Source organism: Carica papaya, chromosome 8 (genome assembly GCF_054855325.1).
Source record: "Carica papaya isolate Zhongbai chromosome 8, ASM5485532v1, whole genome shotgun sequence".
In the NCBI taxonomy this organism is placed as follows: Eukaryota; Viridiplantae; Streptophyta; class Magnoliopsida; order Brassicales; family Caricaceae; genus Carica; species Carica papaya.
The window spans coordinates 3,684,867-3,704,160 of NC_142316.1; the positions used below are offsets into that span (position 1 = coordinate 3,684,867).

A 19,294-nucleotide genomic window follows, 5' to 3' on the forward strand; every position below is an offset into this window, starting at 1 on the left:
TGCAAATTACAAAAAAGAAAAGGAGAGAGAAATCAAGAAATGATTGAAGATTATCAAAGAAGAATAACTTCTCCTTCACTAATTACTTCTTAAAACCCAAAATCAATTCCACCATTTCCTCCGGCATCCACTCCGCTCAAGTCTCCATTACCACCGCTGCCGTCTCTTAGTATTCCCTGAAAAAATGCCTGGTTCAAGTTCAAGTTCAAGTTCCTGTGACCAAGTAACAGATCGGTTGGCTTAGCAGCACAAAACCCACCTTGGTTTGCATAATTAGAATTGGTCAGGTAAGTCACCGGAGGCTGAGCCACCAGTCTAGCTGGCATTGGCTAGTTCAAACCCACATGGGGCTGTACTGGAGGAAGTCTAGGCTCGGTTCTGCTACATGACAAATGAGCATCAAACCCACGTGCGCTGAACCTGTAAAGCCACTGCTGGGTCCCAAATCCCTGCAAACATCACAACAGAAGCACCTGCTCTGATAAGGAGGAGAGAATGTGAGTTGAAGCTGGTGATGATGAGAATGGTGGATCACAATCAATGGCATGGCTGCACGTAACGGTATGGAGATCAATTCCACACGTGCCACGATGGTAGGAGAATCCATTGCCTTTCTTGCCACAAACGTCACATTTGAACAATCCTTGTTCATATATTGGATTCGGAAGCAAGGACAGAACATGATCATGCGAATCAAAAGGGTGTTTGATTTGCTGAGGCAACTACGAACATGAGATATGGAGGTAGTCGCAGGTTTTGCAGATATACATTCATTCTTCTGTATAGATATTGAGCATGCAAGCTGAGCATGAAGGTGGTCAGCCTCCTAAAGTTTGGTGGGGTTGAAGATTTGAGAGGTGCAATTGATGGGGATGGCTGAAATGGTTAATTGCAGGTTCACATTGTCTAGGCATTAATCTTGACTTTTATTCGTTCTGCAACTTTGCTTTCCTGTTAAATCTGCTAAATGGGAACCAATTAAATCATATGGTCATACCTAGTTGTGAAGTAAAGTCGATGAATCTTGTACTATTTGGTGGTGGGTGTTGAAAATGTCAAAGTCAACTCACAGCTGCTTCTTACATCGCATGTGTGTGCGTATGTGTGTGTGTGTGTGTATATATGATATGCATACACACAGTAACACGGCAACTTAACAAGACAGATGAGAAGGAAAGTCAAAAGCAGAGAATAGTTAACCATATATGTTAAAAGTCTACTCCAATTATCTCTATTCAGAACAAGATTACACCAAGCAACAACTAACAATCCATGGAAAAACTAAGCATCAACTTGATACCATATATGTATATTTATACATATAGATAAGAAATGGGTTTATTAGAAATTCAACCACAGAGGCAGATAATAAATAAAAGCAGAAAGATTGATCAATGAATAGCATTTTAGCCATTGTCATCCACTGCAGCCGTCTGATATCAAAGAAGAAGATGAACTGATTATTCTTACTGTGAACTGGATGTGTTGGGCTCAGCTTTCAAATGCACAAAGTCAACCTGTGATTTCTTGCTGCACAAATCATGTTTTGATACACCAAGAGATTTCCATCACAAATCTCATCCTCAACACTCCATCTCCCTCTTCCTCTCCCTGCCTTACGGCCAAGCCATTTTCACCTGCAACACTTGCGACGATTATGGAACTTCATTTACCTATCACTGCTCCATCTGTGATTATGATCTTCATGTTGGCTGCACCACCATGCCTGAAACTTGCAAGGGTGAAGATCACGAGCACCAGCTTAAGCTCTTTTATTCTTCTTCTTCATCTTTCATGGGTGGTAATGACTCAGAGTTCAGCTTCAATGTCTGTGAGGGAGTTGTCACAGAGAACAACTGGGTTTACTACTGATCTGAACCAGACTGTGATTATGTCACTCATTTAGGTTGGGCAAAGACCATATCATTCCACCCTTCTCCTTCTTGACAGACGAGAAATTCCCGCATCAACATCTGAAGTTCCTGATAATTCATTCATTGTCCTGGAAGATGAAGAAGAAGAGGCTGCTCTTGAATTGAAATCTCTAGCAGTATCTGTTGTCTGGTTTTCAAGGGATACAACATTAGCAGGAATATCCACCGCGCTAGATGATGTAGCCAAAAGGGATACTGTAGAATCAATTGCAGCAGCAGTATCTCGAGTCAGGCTGTCTGGTTGAACAAAAGCAGGAAATTGAGAAGGTAACTGTCTATCAATGAGATGTGATGACACTTGATTACTTCTTCTCAAGTTATTACTATCAACAATTGCTTCAAGGTCGTCAACTAAACTCTCTGCAGAATCCATTGCAGAACTCAATGCAGATGAAAGTGAAGAGAAGGAAGCAGCTCTTTGCAATATAAGTCTTGAAATTCGAGGGGGAAGACGCCGCTGATTTCCCACCCTCTCTGTAGTGGGAAGTCTATTGCTTCTTCCGGACGTAGCATTCGCATCACCAGCATCAGGAGACTGATTTTGGTCACTCATCATACCAATTATACTTCTAAGTTGCAAGATTCTTTCTTCAATTGGAGGAAATACACGTTGCATGATGCGCTGTTGTCTTGCACTCTCAACCCTTTGTGCTTGAGGCCTTTGGGGGAACTCCGAGCAAGATTCATTCGACTTGGACTGGCAGTTATTGTCATTTCCTACATTCCCATATATTGGAATAATGCTCGCATCCGTCACCTCTCCATCACACACTGGGCACTCCTTCACATTAGAATAAGTACATGGAAACTGATAGAAGCATGGCCAACAAAACAAATGTCCACAAGATGTCAATACTGGATCTCTAGCCATTCTGAAGCATATATTACAGTCAAAGAAGCCACCACCAATATTCCTTCCATTCTTGCCATTTGCATCCACACCCAACGCCTTAGCTACCAAATCAGGACTATACCTTTTGGTAACTTTGGCATTCTCGCCAGGTCTTTCTTGGAAATTAGTGCCGCTGGCCTCAACAAGCAGGCTGCCATCACTGTGGGCATTAGCTGCAGCAGCCTCTAAAGAATTGTTCACTGGAAGATGTGACGTTTGGGCTTCTATCTGCCTCTCATGTTGCCTCATCCTGGATGTGACAGCTTCAGGTCGTCCAATACGCTCTTCAATGCAACCATTTGTTGTTTCTAACTCATGTAATGAAGACCCTCCCCTAAGCATAGAAACATTGGGAGACTCTATTTGTTCTTGGTTCAAATTAAGATCCATTATCTCTTCCCTGATATTGTTCTGAAAATAAGAAAAATATATCAGCTCAGTCAAAACAATCTATTTCTTTAAAAGAATCTGAATTAAAAAAAGCAGCCCTTTTCTACGGATAGATATAAAATTAGTGCGTTAAATGATATAGTTTCATGAGTGAAACACTAGATATGAAGTGAAGAACATTCCTCCGTTTGGCTGATGAGGAAACGGAGGCTAAATAAATGTTTGACCCCATGTTTTACATCTCAATTAGGGAACAGAAAAACTTCACTAATCAACTTAAGTGCTCATACATTTTTGTTATTATTTTTATCATTTTGCTAAACAATAAATCATTATAATGCTATTATGACGCAATGGAAGAAATAAAGTTCCATTTTTTCCTTCATTTCCACAGAAGCTCAGCAACAAATACTGCAAGCATCTGGAGGAACACCAGAACACATCTGAGAAATTTAATAGTGACTAAAGAAAATAAATATTTTAAGTCTAGACAAATTCAGCCAGCAAAAAATGAACTTAACTGGATGCTTTCAGTTAACTGAGAGACAGATTAGACCTATTGTATAACCAAGAATCAAAAAGTTGCTTCTGCTTCCTTTTAGTTCCCTATTATTTTCTGACCATCCAAACGGACTACTACCAGTTGCCTGGCAAAATTTTCACTTGGTTCTCTAGACATTTGGTTCCCACTTGTTTCTAATAGCTAAAATTTCTCCACAATAAAACACACTGTCCAAACATCTTCAAAACCTGAATTGCGATTACGAGACAAGCATTTCATCAGCGATTGAGTGAACATAAAACATGACAAGAAAATCAAATTAAGAGTACAAGATCAACAGAAACAGAACCATCCTATACCCAGAACTGAAAAAGTTCCAATCTTCGTTATTTCATCATTTAAAATGTTCTCAACAAGCAAACAAAGCCTAAACTGGAAGCACTTGTATCACATCAATCACACTCGCGAATGTTGGATTTAAGAAACGCAGTGCTATAAACATATAACAGAAAAGAAAGAGGCGGTTAACCTGATTGAAAGGGGTTGATTATATATCGGCGGAATGGTAGATCAAAAGTTTATCAACACTCGATTGCTGCTTCTTTCATCGTTGCTGTTTCTTCTACAAAGCAGAAAGAGATGCGATTTCATCACTTAAAATTTTCTCAACAAGCAAACAAAACCTAAACTGGAAGCACTTGTATCACACCAATCACACTCGAGAAATGTTGTATATAAGAAACGCAGTGCCCTGATTGAAAGGGGTTGATTATATATCGGCGGAACGGTAGATCAAAAGCTTATCGACACTCGATTGCTGCTTTTTCCATTGTTGCTGTTTCTTCTACAAAGCAGAAAGAGATGCGATTTCATCACTTAAAATTTTCTCAACAAGCAAACAAAACCTAAACTGGAAGCACTTGTATCACACCAATCACACTCGAGAAATGTTGTATATAAGAAACGCAGTGCCCTGATTGAAAGGGGTTGATTATATATCGGCGGAACGGTAGATCAAAAGCTTATCGACACTCGATTGCTGCTTTTTCCATTGTTGCTGTTTCTTCTACAAAGCAGAAAGAGATGCGATTTCATCACTTAAAATTTTCTCAACAAGCAAACAAAACCTAAACTGGAAGCACTTGAATCACACCAATCACACTCGAGAAATGTTGTATATAAGAAACGCAGTGCCCTGATTGAAAAGGGTTGATTATATATCGGCGGAATGGTAGATCAAAAGCTTATCGACACTCGATTGCTGCTTCTTCCATTGTTTCTGTTTCTTCTACAAAGCAGAAAGAGATGCGATTTCATCTTCAAATTTTCTCAACAAGCAAACAAAACCTAAACTGGAAGCACTTGTATACACCAATCACACTCGAGAAAGGTTGTATATAAGAAACGCAGTGCTCGAAACAGATAACAGAAAAGAAAGAGGCGATTAACCTGATTGAAGAGATTGATTATACATCGGCGGAATGGCAGATCAAAAGCTTATCGACACTCGATTGCTGCTTCTTCCATTGTTGCTGTTTCTTCCACGAAGCAGAAAGAGGTACGAGTCCGACACGAGAAGAAGGAACGTCAGTTTGATATATATATATATATATATATATACACACAGTTAATCTTTTGGGGGCTAATGGCTAATACGTCATAGTTTATTTTATTTATTTATTTTTTATATAAAATATTTATTTAATATTTATAAAATGTCCAGGTTTAAAATTAAACAAGAACTCAGTATATACTGATATACTTATATATATATATATAGAAGGAATACGAAAAGTTCACATATGACATTTTTTATTTATTAAATATTATATAGATATATATTATGGTTTTTTAATTAGAAAATTAAACATCATTTACATAATATCTAGAATATAAATTATTAAATTTTAATGGACCGTGTGAGTTTATATATTAATTTATTGTATATAAATAATTATTATTTTAATTAGACCTGTTTAAAAGTGATATATTAAGGTTAAAATGATATTAGATTTTAAGACATTTAAATAAAGTGTGAGACTTTTTATGTGTAAAAACTAATAATATAATTTTATGATACGTTAAATTAAAAATAATAAAAATTTAAAAAGATAAATAGACAATTATAATCTTCAAATCATATGTAAGGTTTTTTTTTTTCTTATTCTACCATTCCATCACCAAAGAAAAAATGTGTAAAAACTATACAGGATCATATATTGATTTGAAATATCTATCGCACGACATACAGATTTCTTCTGCTATGGATTCAGGTTCGTTTCCGTTTTATATATAATCACTTTGATTTAATATGAGTATACTAGTTTAGATTCGGAACTAATTTTATGACATCACTACATAAAAACATCATATTTAAAAGGAATCAAGAGACAAAAAAATATGTATCACATCATCTTTAGGCTTCACTATCCATTTAAGCAACAATAAATTTTGTTATGTCTTATTTATAATATTTGAGTTTATTACAATAGATATCTTATAACTCTATGTATATTTGTTTTTATTAAAGTAGATATTACTATTTGATTGTGTTTATTTTATTTTTAATTATGGTGTTTTAAAATTATCTTGTTCTAGTTTATTATTTGTAACGACCCCGAAATCCAAAAAGAAATATATAATAATTTAAATGCGGAAGCGAAATAAAATGTTAAGGTTTACATTCCTTGCACAATAATTTAAAAATAATGAATAATATTACAGAATGAATTCTCTGAAAGAAATACGAGAAATAAGAAAAATAATGGGAAATAGTAAGTATCTAGCATCTACTCGCAATCTTCTTACAAATCGAGCTCTGGAACTAGGTCCTCTTGATCTGAAATGGTTAAATAAAGGATGAGCTACACTAGCTCAGTAAGGATATCATACTATATCACCAGCACAGAAGTAAATGTTGGTATAAAATTAAAACAATTAATGGAGCACTAAATTTAGCAAATTCATTTATCAAACATAAAATTATTTACCGTTCACTTACCATAGTGAAATTTATGAAAATAACCTATAAAGACAATAATACTATACAGATCATAACTTCACAAACAATCAGCAACATAGAACACATCATAAATTCATATCCATTAACAATAAACTAAATTATAACCGTCTCTCATTTTACCAGCCTACTAGTATCCATGGGGGTTCATAGGGGTGTCCCCGCTACAAGTGAACCATTTCTCTTAACAATCTCAAGTACAGGGCCGTCCCCATACCCCGTCCGGTATGAGCACCAAGACATTAAACCTCAATACCCCGTCCAGTATGAGGGTGAAGCGGACCGTCCCCATACCCCGTCCGGTATGAACACCAAGAGATTAAACCTCAATACTCTGTCCAGTATGAGGGTGAAGCGGGCTGTCCCCATACTCCGTTCAGTATGAGCGCCAAATTACCAAGTCTGCATACCCCGTTCGGTATAAGCACCAAATTACCAAGTCTCCATACCTCGTCCGGTATGAGTACCAAATTACCAAGTCTCCATACTCAGTCCGGTATGAGACAACGTTTACGGTAGGGTTCCCTATGTACCCAGTCCGTCCACCATCTCCCAGGATATCTAGTAAGGCTGTCATTCTATCTGTTTATTTGATTACACCTTTTTTTGTTTTTTCCTTGGTCTCCATTACCAAATTAAATATAATCACATAAACAAATAAACATGCATCTGGTAATGTAATCATGTCTCAAATCTCAAAATTAAACAGTGGTCAAGTAAGGCAATAATACATGTATTTAAACTATAAAATAGATAAATCAGATACTATCATACTTTTATACTGTAAAATAAATCACATATAACAATGTCCGGTTCAGGCTCCATTAGCAATCCGTAATTAATTATGCACATCTATTTAGTTTGTACAAAATACCGTATTATTATTTATTTAAACTTCAATTCTATGATAGGAAATAGGGTGAGGGGTCCTTACTTGATTTGACGCCAAAAAACTAAATGGTACTACGCCTACGAGCGGTCTTTGGGTTCTCTGAATTTTTCTCCGGGAATTAAAACGCACTTATAGTACCTATAAATGTTCTAAATAAACCCAAAATTAGCCCCAGGGCCCGCTCAGCCAATTTTGAAAATCCAGCACGGCAGCTCCGTCGTGCTCCGACGACGGTGCTGCCGCTCGTAGTGGCGGTCCATCTCGGGTTAGCTATTTTCGGTCATTTTTGATCGAATTCGGCCGATTTTGCATCAATTCCTATGAGCACACACCCTAAAGGGCCTTGGTGGACCGAAAAAATACGAAAAACCGAAACTCACCGGCGGTAGGGCTCTTCGGTGTGGCGGCTCCTCCGGCTCACATTGCAGTTAGGTGTTTCGCTTCGGTCAACCTATAGAGAAGAAAACGGTGATCATAACAGTGAAAAAATTACGCAAAACAGGAATCAGAAAGGGTCTCATCGGAGGCGGTTTCTGAAATTTCCTGCGACGGCTGCGCCAGGCTTCGTCGGTGTTTTCCGGCCAATTGGCCAATTCTTTCACTCTGATTTGGCTATAGGTGGATTTAAAATTGAATTTCGTGTAAAATAAATTTTTTTTTACCTTTTCTGGCAGTCAGAAAGGGTTCCAGTGCGGCAACGAGTGGCGGTGGTCGGCTCTCCAGCGACTGGGTTGTCTTCTTTGGCCAAGGGTTCTAGCAGCTAGGGTTAGGGTTTGGGTGCAGATGAGGTTATTTATACCCATCAGCTTTTGATTTGGGTCATCCATCGCATTTGATCTAGATTGTCCGATCACGATTAAATAAGGAGTAAATCTATACTGTTTATCGCGATCCAATCTAGGTCGTCTGTGCGCAATTCACTCTGGGTGGTCCGTGTACGCAGGAACGGACCTCAGCCGTTCGATCGCGCGCACGTGGATCGCCTACGTGGCTCCCATAGCGTGGCCTCCCGCGTCAGCGCTTCTGCCACTTGGCACGTCCTGATTGGTCGAGGCTGCTAACCGGGGTCTGATATGGTAAAATTTTTCTAAATTGTGTTTTGACCTCCGGTTTCTAATTTTTCTTTCAAAAATACCCATTGAACCTAATTTTTCACCCTTTTTTCCCCAAAATTATTTTCAATTTAATCCTTAATAAATTTTATCCCTTGTTTTCATTAAAATAAAATATAATAAAATAAATTAAATAAATAAATAATTATATTTATTAATAAAAAATGAAAAAAAAAAAAGATTTTGGTGGATGTTACATTATTTCTTTCAATGTCTAATGATTTCGTGACTAAATTATAACATTCGTACATATGACTTTGTTAGATCGAACTAGATCATATATTAGTTGCATTCTTAGGTACTGATTTTATTTTTCTATCATATTTTAAAGTTATGATATTTTGTTTTTATATTTAGATGTGTTAATTCTATTTTTAATTGTAATTTTTTCAAAACTATTTTAATTTTTGTTTAGGACTTTTTTTTTTCAAATATGGATATATTTTTCAAACATAACTCTATTGTTTTTAGTTTAGATAATTTTTTGTTCATATTTTAATGTATTAATCAAATTTTAATTGTATTGTTCTAAAAGGTAATTGTATTATTTTAGTGTATACTCTTGTTCTCATACTATGAGTATGTTAATTCTATATCAATTATAATTTTTAAAAATTTTCTTGTTTTTAAATTTGGATTTATTAATTATATATTTTATTATTGTATCTATTTCAAATATAATTGTATAGATTTTAATTTTGGCCCTTTTTTTTTCCACAAATGAAAAAGAAAAAAAGTAATAAAATGTCTAAAATCAAACAAGATGATCCCAAGTTGTATCATACTAGTCTAGGTATAATAAATGGTTGAGCTCATGGGAGACATGGGTTAAAAGAATGTATTCCACAAGATAATCATGTGCCTGCGTAGTAAGACGACCAACATAAAATATTGTCCTTCATGTATATGTGGGATATTTAGATCTCCCAGTTTAATGTAAATGTAGCACTAAGTTGTATTTCCATATCATTAGTGGGATTATTATTATTGATTTGATTAAGGAAGAGTTGCTTGGTACAAAGGAAGTCAATTTCAACAATAAAGCTTGAGAATAGCACAACTCCATAAAAACTTGAGGTTGTACATAAATCTTAGTAGTCAACTAATGATTAGTACCTAGATTATTCATGAACCTGGCTACCTAATGACCTAGTAGCACCAAAGTTAACACGAGCTAAACTATTCATATTGAACTTGAACCACTACAAGGGTGGGGCCCTCCATCTAACCCGAGGGAATTTAATGGAAATAGCTTGTACATGTCGAACTTGGGACATAAGGCAAGCTATCTAGAACTTTAATGCAGAACGAATAAAGTTAGAGCTAGATAAAGTGGATAAATTCATCTTGTCATAAAAAATGTATTCATTTATTTTTCTAAAAAATCTAAGCAATTGTCCGAAAGATCATCTTTCAACTCATAACACCACGAGAACTCACATTTTTTTTTAAGTTTTATTTTATCTATTTGTCAAACGGAAGATGAAAAAAAGAATATTATAATATTTTATGTCAGTTAAATTACTCTATAACTGTCTACTTATATGGCATTCCCGAAGGGCATAAAAATTTTTCGTGTAGTCATGACATCTAAGACACTTGTCATCCTTAACAAGTTGGGCGATGCTTTTTTTCTTCATTAGTGAGCAAACGATCAAATGCGAGGATCCACATAATGTAACGGCCTCGAAAATTTAAAATGAAATATGTGTATTAAAAATGTCAAATGCGGAAGCGAAGTCAAAATTTCGATTAACATCCCTTACACTAAAACCAAAAACGTGCTCGAAATATAAAAGATCAAACTAACTAAAGGAGAAACTCGAAAGTAAAAGCTATGAATATGACTATGGAGTCTTTAGGCGTCCCCTTCGTCGTCTTCCTGCGGAACGGGCTCGGGAACAATGTCTTCCTGATCTGAAATGATTAAATAAGGAATGAGCTACACTAGCCCAGTAAAGACATCACGATATCTCACCGTCACGGAGGTAAAGGTGGGTAGAAAATACAAAAAGACCAATAGAGCATAATTTACAACAAATCCTTTTATCAATAATAAAACCTTTACCATCCACTTACCTCGGTGAAATTCATAAAACAGTATACGAAAGCAATAACATTATCATCATCATGAAATCATATAAACTGTATAACATAATACTTATCACGCCTTTTGTAATTCAATCATTACACAACATATTTTTCCTCTTTTACCAGCCTACTAGTATCCATGGGGATCCATAGGGGTCCTGCTACCCGTGAACCCTTAACACTTGTAATCAGATTCCAGGGCCGTCCCCATACCCCGTCCGGTATGGGCGCCAAAACTATAAACCTCAATACCCCGTCCGGTATGAGGGTGAAACGGGCCGTCCCCATACCCCGTCCAGTATGGGCGCTAAAACACATAGGGTCTCCAGACCCCGTCCGGTATGAGAGACCACAATCCCGGTAGGGTTCCCTACGGACCCGGTCCGTCCACCATCTCCCAGGATATCTAGTCAGGCTGATCATATTATACAATTATCAATTTATATAACCTTTCATTCCCCTTTTCCTCAGTCAGCATCATCAATTCACACACAAACAAGCAAAACAGTAATTTATGCCAAACAAGACAACATACAACATCGGTTTCTCAGTCATTCAACCCATAATCAATAAAACAGTAAAATATGCACACGAAACTATGAAATAAAAACATCAGACCTTATACTGCATTTAAAACTGTAAAATATGCCAAATAACAGTTAACCGACAAACATACTAGACTCGGGCTCCATTAGCGACCTCAAGCAATTTCACACATTCGTTGATTCAAGAATTACCATTTTATCATTATTGAACTTTAATACCGTGATAGGAAATAAGGTGAGGGGTCCTTACTCGTTTCGGGGTCCGAACACGGCTTCACAGTGCGCCTACAGGCTGTCCTTAATTTTCTCTGAATTTTTTCCGGGGAACTGAAACGCACTACTGGTACCTGCACGTGTTCCAAAAAATCTCAAATTAGACCCAGGGCCCCTTTCGGCCAATATCGCAATTTCGGCACGGCGGCTCCGCCGTGCTCCGACGACGGCGCCGCCGCAAGCGGCGGCGATTCGCCTCGGGTTGGCCGTTTTCGGTCGAATTCAGCCACACTAACATCGGTCCCTGTGATAAAACAACCCTAGGGCCCTCGGGGGGCCAAAAAATTACGAAAAACTGAAGCTTACCGGCGGCGGTGCTCTCGGGTGCGGCGGCTCTCCGGCGAGGTTCGTGTTTTGGTGATTCGACTCCGATCAACCTGTAGAGAAAAGAATGGTGATCACGGTGATATAAAAATTGCATCAAACGGAGGCCGGGAAGGGCCTCATCGGAGGCAAAAACCGAGGAGGGGCGCGGGGGCGCCGCTGGGTTTCGGCCGTATTTTTCGGCCGTTTGGCCGGGATTTTGGCTCCGATTTGGTCACAGGGGAACTCAGTGTGGAAAAACGAGTCGGGGGTATGAAATTTACCTCGATCGGCGGTCGAAAATCTCCCCGGTGCGGCGGCGGGTGGCGGCGGCCGGCTCCTCCGGCGTCTGGTTCGTCTTCTCTGGTGAGGGCAGGCGGCTAGGGTTTTTGTGGTCAGGTGTGGGGGTTCTATTTATACCCTTTTGCCTTTTGATCTCAGCCGTCCATTTTGATTAAATTTGGGCCGTCCGTGCGCACGCTTGATCTGGGCCGTCCGTGTGCGCGGGAACGCATCTGTAACGCTTTTTTTTTTTTAAATTAAACTAAATAAAATTAATACTAACAAAAAATGCCCAAATTGTTTGGGCGTTACATATAAACTGAAGAACACACTTAGATATAGGCAAGGACCAAATGGCTCTCTACAAGAAATCTCTTTTTTGTCTATTAGACGATAACAAAAAAGAGTATATAGACTTTGATAGAGAAATGGTCATCCTTAATATAAAATCAAACTAGCTTGTCAGTGATATATATATATATATATATATATATATACATTTGGTTAACTTTGATATGTAGATGCTCTTTTGTCTTATATATTTGACATGTGGATTATATTGCAATTGTGTTGTTAAGAAAATTAAATATTTTTGTTTTAATTTAAGACATCATGTTTTTTTTTTTTTTTCGTATTTGGATGTTGATTTTATTTTATATTCTTAGGGCTTCCAAAATTATCTGATCTCTAGTGTAGAATTTTCATTTTCACATGTAGATGTGTTGATTTTTACATAAATGTTTTTGGATATAGGCTTTTTTTAATTTATATTTTAATGTTTTAATTTTATTTTTGATTGAATTATTTTCTGAAGTGTTCTTATTACATTTCAGTTCTATTATTTTCAAATTTATCTATTTTTTAAAAAAAAATTAGATGTGTTCATCACTTAATAATTCTATTATTTTTAAATACGACTATTTTAATTCCAGTTTAATCATTTGAATGTTGATTGAGTTAGCTTATATTAGGGTCAAATTTTTAGAATTTATGTTACATAAAATTTAGAATTCATTTATTAATTTACACTTAAACTAATCACAAAATGAAAAAAATACACAATAAAAATAATTGCATATAAAATTTTAATTTAAAATAAAAAAAAAAAAAAAAAAAAAAAAAAGAGAATTCAAGAAATGATTGAAGAATGATCATCTAAGCGTGAAGATAATGAAGGAACATTAACTTTTCCTTCACCAATTGCTCCTAAAACCCAAAATCAATTCCACCAATTCCTCCGGAGTCCACTCCGGTCAAGTCACCATTACCATCTCCTCCTCCATTACCACCACCGGTGCTGCCGCCACCCGTTGCACTTAGTATTCCCTGAAAAAATGCCTGGTTCAAGTTCAAATTCCTGTTATTGCTGACCAGGCCAGGACCAAGTAACACATTGGTTGGCCTAGCAGCAAAAAATCCACCTTGGTTTGCATAACTAGAATTGGTCAGGTAAGTCACAGGAGGCTGAGCCACCACTCTAGCTACCATTTGGGTCTGTTGAACCGGGACTGGCTGAACTGGAGGAATTCTAGGCTCAGTTCTGGCACATGACAAATGAGCATCAAACCCACAAGGGCTGCACCTGTAAAGCCAGTGCTGCTTCCCCAAATCCTTGCATACATCACAACAGAAGCACTTGTTCTGATAAGGAGGAGAGAATGTGAGTTGAAGATGGTGATGATGAGAATGGTGTATGACAATCAATGGCATGGTTGCACATATAGTGTGGAGATCAATTCCACAGGTGCCACAGTGGTAGGAGAATCCATTGCCTTGCTTGCCACACGCATCGCATTTGAATAATCCTTGTTCGTATATTGGATTCGGAAGTAAGGATAGGACATGGTCATGCGGGTCAAAAGGGTGTTTGATTTGTTGAGGCAACTTTGAACATGAGATATGAAGAAAGTAGTTGCAGATTTTGCAGCTATACATCCATTCTCCTGTATAGATATTGAGCTTGCAAGCTGAGCAGGAAGGTGGTAGGCCTGCTAAAGTTTGGTGTGTCTGAAAATTTGAGAGGTGCAATTGATGGGGATGGCTGAAATGGTTAATTACAGGGTCAGATTGGCCAGGTAGTTTCCCCATTAATCTCAACTTTTATTCATTATGCAACTTAGCTTTCCTATTAAGTCTGCTAAATGCTAACCAATTAATCATATGGTCCTATCTAGTTGTCATGTAAAGTCAATGTATATTGTATTATTTGGTGGTGGGTATTGAAGATGTCAAAGTCAACTCACAGCTAAGCACTTACATTGCATGTATACATGTATGTATATCCATAATATGGATACTCACAGCAACTTAACAAGACAAAGAGATGAGAACGAAAGTAAAAAAAAAAAAGAGAATCGTCAACCATATACCCAATGGAATGTTAAAAGTCTACTCCAATTATCTCTATCCAGAACAAGAAAAAAGTAGGCAACACCTAACAATCCATTGAAAAACTAAGCAACAACTTGGTACCATATATGTATATATATACATATACATATGAAATGGGTTTATCGGAAATTCAAAGACAGATGCGGATAATAAAAAAAAAAGGCAGAAAGATCGATCAATGGCTAGCGTGGTTAGCCAGCAGCGTGATTTGCGTCCTTGTGTGAAGCGTTTTAGCCATTAAAATCCACTGCGGCCGTCTGAAATCAAAGAAGAAGATGAACTAATCTGTTCTCGCTGTGAACTGGATGTCTTGGGCTCAGCTTTCAAATGCACAAAGTCAACCTGTGATTTCTTGCTGCAAAAATCATGTTTTGATCTACCAAAAGATTGATATCACAAATCTCATCCTCAACACTCCCTCTCCCTCTTCTTCTCCCCGCCTTACGGCCAAGCCATTTTCACCTGCAATGCTTGCGGCGATTACGGAACTTCATTTACCTATCACTGCTCCATCTGTGATTATGATCTTCATGTCGGCTGTGCCACCAAGCCTGAAACTTTCAAGCGTGACGATCACGAGCACCAGCTTAAGCTCTTTTATTCCTCCTGTTCTTCATCTTTGAAGGGTGGTGATGACTCAGAGTTCAGCTGCAATGTCTGTGAGGGAGCTGTCGCTGAGAACTACTGGGTTTACAACTGTTCTGAACCAGACTGTGATTATGTCGTTCATTTAGGTTGTGCAACGGCTGAGGCTGAAAAAGATGAGAACTGGAAAGAGGGCGAAGAAGAAGAAGAAGAAAAAGAAGAAGAGGAAGATGAAATGAATGATGAAGAAGAAAGTGATTATAATTCACTACTGAAAGCTCAAAACAAGCTGCGAATGATGCAGCATCAAATGCAAACGAGTTACCAACAGGCACGAATGAAGAGCGACATGGGAAGAAGCTTGAAGGACTTGGCAGGCTAATTAAGTTAATTTTCTGGTTTGCTTCCTGTGTGTGATATAATAATTTTTATTTTCAGTTAATAAAAGGGACTTTTTAACCAATTATGAATATTTTAATTAAAAAAAACTTCAATAAATCAAAGTTCACAATTTATTCTTGTTAAATATTGAGACTTATCAATCATATTAGAAAAATATTAAGAAAATTAATTTCTAAACTATGCACAATCACATTAGGCAAATATTCTTTTTTAGTCTCATTATTACAAAATCGAGTCCTTTTTTCGAGTATATTCAGAGCAAGAAATCCTTTATCTAAAGCTTTAATTCTATTTAGAAATTCGTTCTTTAACTTTCTTTAACTTGCTCTCTTTTTTCTCATTGGTAAGAATCCAATGATTATAGAATTCATTAGAGGATAATTTTTCTTGTGTGAACAAAGGCATCTTTTGTTGTATCATTTCCAAAAAAGTTGCCAAACTGGGTGGATACGTAAAAGATATTCTTTCTTTTCCATCACTTTGACATGTATAAAAAAAATATTGTGACATTTGATTTCTTACAGCATTTTCAAATCGATCATTTTTTAGATATCGAAATGGCCGATTCCACCGTTTATAATCAAAAAGAAGAGTCACAAAAGGGTTTGAAAAGTAAAAGAAAAAAGAAAAGAACATAAAGTTTTTACCATTGTTCAATAATGTTGTCACATCCCGATATTTAATATGAAGTACAATTTCTGCTCATGTCATTTTCATGCAGTGAACCTATAAAATATATACATGCATAAATAAAAAAAATATAATACAACCTATCATCACATATGATATGCATAATAACTATATATATATATATATATAACATGAGGTCAAAATTTATAATCTAACAGAATAAATAAAACTTCTCGAATATGCACAAAATATACAAAAATAAGAACTCTTTTACAGGTTCTACTCGTCTAGCAGCGGTGCTGGCTCTTCATTCTACTTTAAAAAATATCAGAGTGAAATTTAATGAGATTCACCAAATCAATAAGTATTCTCGTTCTCTCAACCCTGATAAAATTTGGTGCAAAACACACGGTAAGAAACAAAAATAATAAAAATATTTCTGTGCAAAATTTATGTTCTTATTTTTACTATTTCACATGTTCTTGATCGATCTTATGAATTCTCTCAAATGTATATTCTCATACTTTCGAAAATCATAAATATCCTCAAATATCAATCGTCATTTCGAAACATAATCACACATATAAAAGATCACAGATACACTCAAAATGTCATTTCTGTAGTTTCATCGCGCGATATCGTTTATGTCATCGTCGAGGAAAGACAAAATAGATCCCCCATCGTATGGATAACACATATACATAAATCTTATAATGGTCACAGCAGATACATTTGCTAGGTGACCCACACTCACAAATGTCCATCCACGTTTGGATTAGGTTTCATACTCTATTCATGTGCAGGTTCACCATGCCTGCTGAACTTCAGCCACACACATACTCCCCTTCTCGATTCAGACTAAACGATAAGGTATTTAGGGTCCTTACCCTATTCACTCCTACCCTCTCATTCCAAAATTCTTAATTTATTTAAATGATCGTTTCATACCTCAGTTATTTATTTCCTTTTCTATTTTTACCTTTTTATTTTATTTCTTTTTCCTTTTCAATTTTTTCCTTAATTGGGAATTTTCCTTTTCAATTTCGTATTTCATCAGTCCAAATAACCCTCAGTCTATTGGGTTTGTCTTTTGGTTTCGTCTCCTCATAGGTTTCCAATCACTTAAGTTTACTGATCATAGTTTGAGTTTTATTTTTCATCGAAAATTGAGTCAATGTCCATTCAAATTTCAAAATTCATAAATTAATAAAATGAATGCATTTTTCGAAATTCAAACCTAGCTGAGATTTAGAAATTCTTACTCTCCTATACGTCTTCCTATATTCGCCTGGATGTTCAAATTTTTTTGTACACACGACAAAATACTTTAAAATATTAAAAATTAATTTAATCAAATTACGAGTTCCAACAACCACCCAACGAAATACCCAAAATTATCAGGATCCGTACATAAAAAATCTTTCAGCTTTCCGTTCGACAAATCAGATTTATGTTTTTTGAGAAAGACTTTTCAACTGCCGAGATGGTGAATCGGAATCCCAAAAGGCAATTCCGGCCTCTATTCCTGCAGAAGACCCTTTGACTTCCAGGTGGGTGGGTTTTCCCCATTTCCGAGGAAACCTCCTTGGTTTCCGCGTGGATGGGTGGCCTGGCCGAGCCCATGCGGCCAGCCCAGCACTGCGGCCAGCCCAGCACTGCGGCCAGCTCGGAACTGGCCTCGTTCCACCACCGTCGAAACCATCACCCAAACCTTAAAAACAAACAATTTTATCTTCGGTGCAAACGGTTCAGCCTCGACTTGGCTCCCAATGGTCTCCTCTTGGCCACCCTGCGGCTCCTAACTTGCTTGAGGTTTGGATGGTGATTTCTCAAACCTACAAACTGATTAATAAGTAAAATAAAAGAATCTAATGAAATACGAAGAGAAGAACGAAATAAAAAGGACAAAACTTACCTTCGCATGGCGTCTCGGTCGATTTCCTTCCCTTCTTCTTTTTGTCGGCACCAAACCCACCACTCACTGCCTCTGCCACTCTTTATTTTCTCTTCTTCCCCTTACGATGACCATTCTCGGCTCTCTCTACCTTCCTCGCTTGGCCATGCCTTTTTATTCCCTTTATCCTTTTTTCTCCTTTCTTTTTTTCTTTTCCTTTCTCTTTTCTCTTCCCCGTGAGACAACTCTCTTCTTCCTTCTCTCCCAAATCGCTCCTCCCTCTTCTCCCTCTCTCTTTTTTGGCTACCTTTACAATGAAGAGAAAACCCAATCTCTTTTCCTTTTATATCCGTTTCTCCAACTGTTGTATCTTCCTAACTTGATCTAGATCGTCCGTTCTCTTTTTAAATTTCAGCCATCTGATCTCCTCAAGCAGTCCAATCTGGGCCGTCCATTTCCCTTATTTCCTTTGTTCCCTTCCACTTCCCTTTATTATGTTTTTGCTCACCTTTTTTCTCACATATTTTCATTTAAATCATAATTCTAATTTTATTTTTTATTTACATCTCTTCTCTTTTTTTTAGGTGGATATTATAATTTTACCCTCCTTATAAAAATTTAATCCTCCAAATTTAATATGTCTCTAAAGCAGGTGAGGAAATTGAGTTTGTATCAAATCTTCAGTCTCTCAAGTAGCTTTCGCTGGCGAATGATGTTGTCAAAGTACCTTAACCATTGGAATAGTCTTATTCCTCAATACTCGTTCCTGTTTGTCCAATATATTTATGAGTATTTCCTGATTGGACATATCTTCCTCAATAGGAATCCCCTAATACTAAATTACATGTGACGGATCAGGATGGTATTTTCGTAACATGATACATGAAATACATCATAAATGTTAGCCAACTCTAGTGGCAATGTCAATCGGTAAGCAGTCAATCCAATTCTCTATAGTATTTCAAACGGTCTAATAAAGCGATGGCTCAATTTACCTTTCTTTTCCAATCTTATAAGGCTCTTCATTAGTGACACTTTCAAGAACACATGATCCCTGTTTCAAATTCCAAACTCCTACAATTTTTTGCATAACTTTTATGTCTGTTTTGGGCGGTTTGAAGGTTTTTTTTAATTAGAAAAATCTTAAAGGTAGCTTC

The 19,294-nt window shown here is 36.9% G+C and overlaps 3 protein-coding genes across 6 annotated transcripts; 1 reads left to right on the plus strand and 2 right to left on the minus strand.

Annotated features, from left to right (window-relative positions):
• Positions 1-1,206: 1,206 nt before the first annotated feature.
• On the minus strand, positions 1,207-5,323 carry LOC110806972 (uncharacterized). 4 transcript variants are annotated; one of them, XM_022031983.2, is made up of 4 exons: positions 5,168-5,323; positions 4,872-5,006; positions 4,248-4,784; positions 1,207-3,237 (listed from the first exon to the last, which is right to left on the minus strand). In XM_022031983.2, exon 4 carries the CDS (start codon positions 3,214-3,216, stop codon positions 1,924-1,926), a length of 1,293 nt encoding a protein of 430 aa, XP_021887675.1. In that variant the 5' UTR covers positions 3,217-3,237; positions 4,248-4,784; positions 4,872-5,006; positions 5,168-5,323; the 3' UTR covers positions 1,207-1,923. The 4 variants fall into 4 exon arrangements, with proteins under 4 accessions (XP_021887675.1, XP_021887677.1, XP_021887676.1 ...); XM_022031985.2 differs by having other exon boundaries at positions 4,248-4,562; positions 4,650-5,006; XM_022031984.2 differs by having other exon boundaries at positions 4,248-4,340; positions 4,428-5,006.
• A 7,991-nt stretch (positions 5,324-13,314) lies between these two features.
• Positions 13,315-14,359, minus strand: LOC110806988 (Cysteine/Histidine-rich C1 domain family protein). The gene has a single exon (XM_022032004.2). It carries the CDS (start codon positions 14,321-14,323, stop codon positions 13,442-13,444), a length of 882 nt encoding a protein of 293 aa, XP_021887696.1. The 5' UTR covers positions 14,324-14,359; the 3' UTR covers positions 13,315-13,441.
• Positions 14,360-14,709: 350 nt separating this feature from the next.
• On the plus strand, positions 14,710-15,674 carry LOC110806993 (Cysteine/Histidine-rich C1 domain family protein). The gene is given in 1 exon segment (XM_022032008.2): positions 14,710-15,674. A coding segment is annotated over 1 exon segment (789 nt). The 5' UTR covers positions 14,710-14,804; the 3' UTR covers positions 15,594-15,674.
• The last annotated feature ends 3,620 nt before the right edge of the window (positions 15,675-19,294 follow it).

Bases quoted from the DNA above. Each gene is read 5' to 3' on its own strand.
- LOC110806988 (XM_022032004.2), bottom strand. From the start codon at position 14,323: ATGGGGAAACTACCTGGCCAATCTGACCCTGTAATTAACCATTTCAGC.
- LOC110806972 (XM_022031983.2), bottom strand. From the start codon at position 3,216: ATGGATCTTAATTTGAACCAAGAACAAATAGAGTCTCCCAATGTTTCT.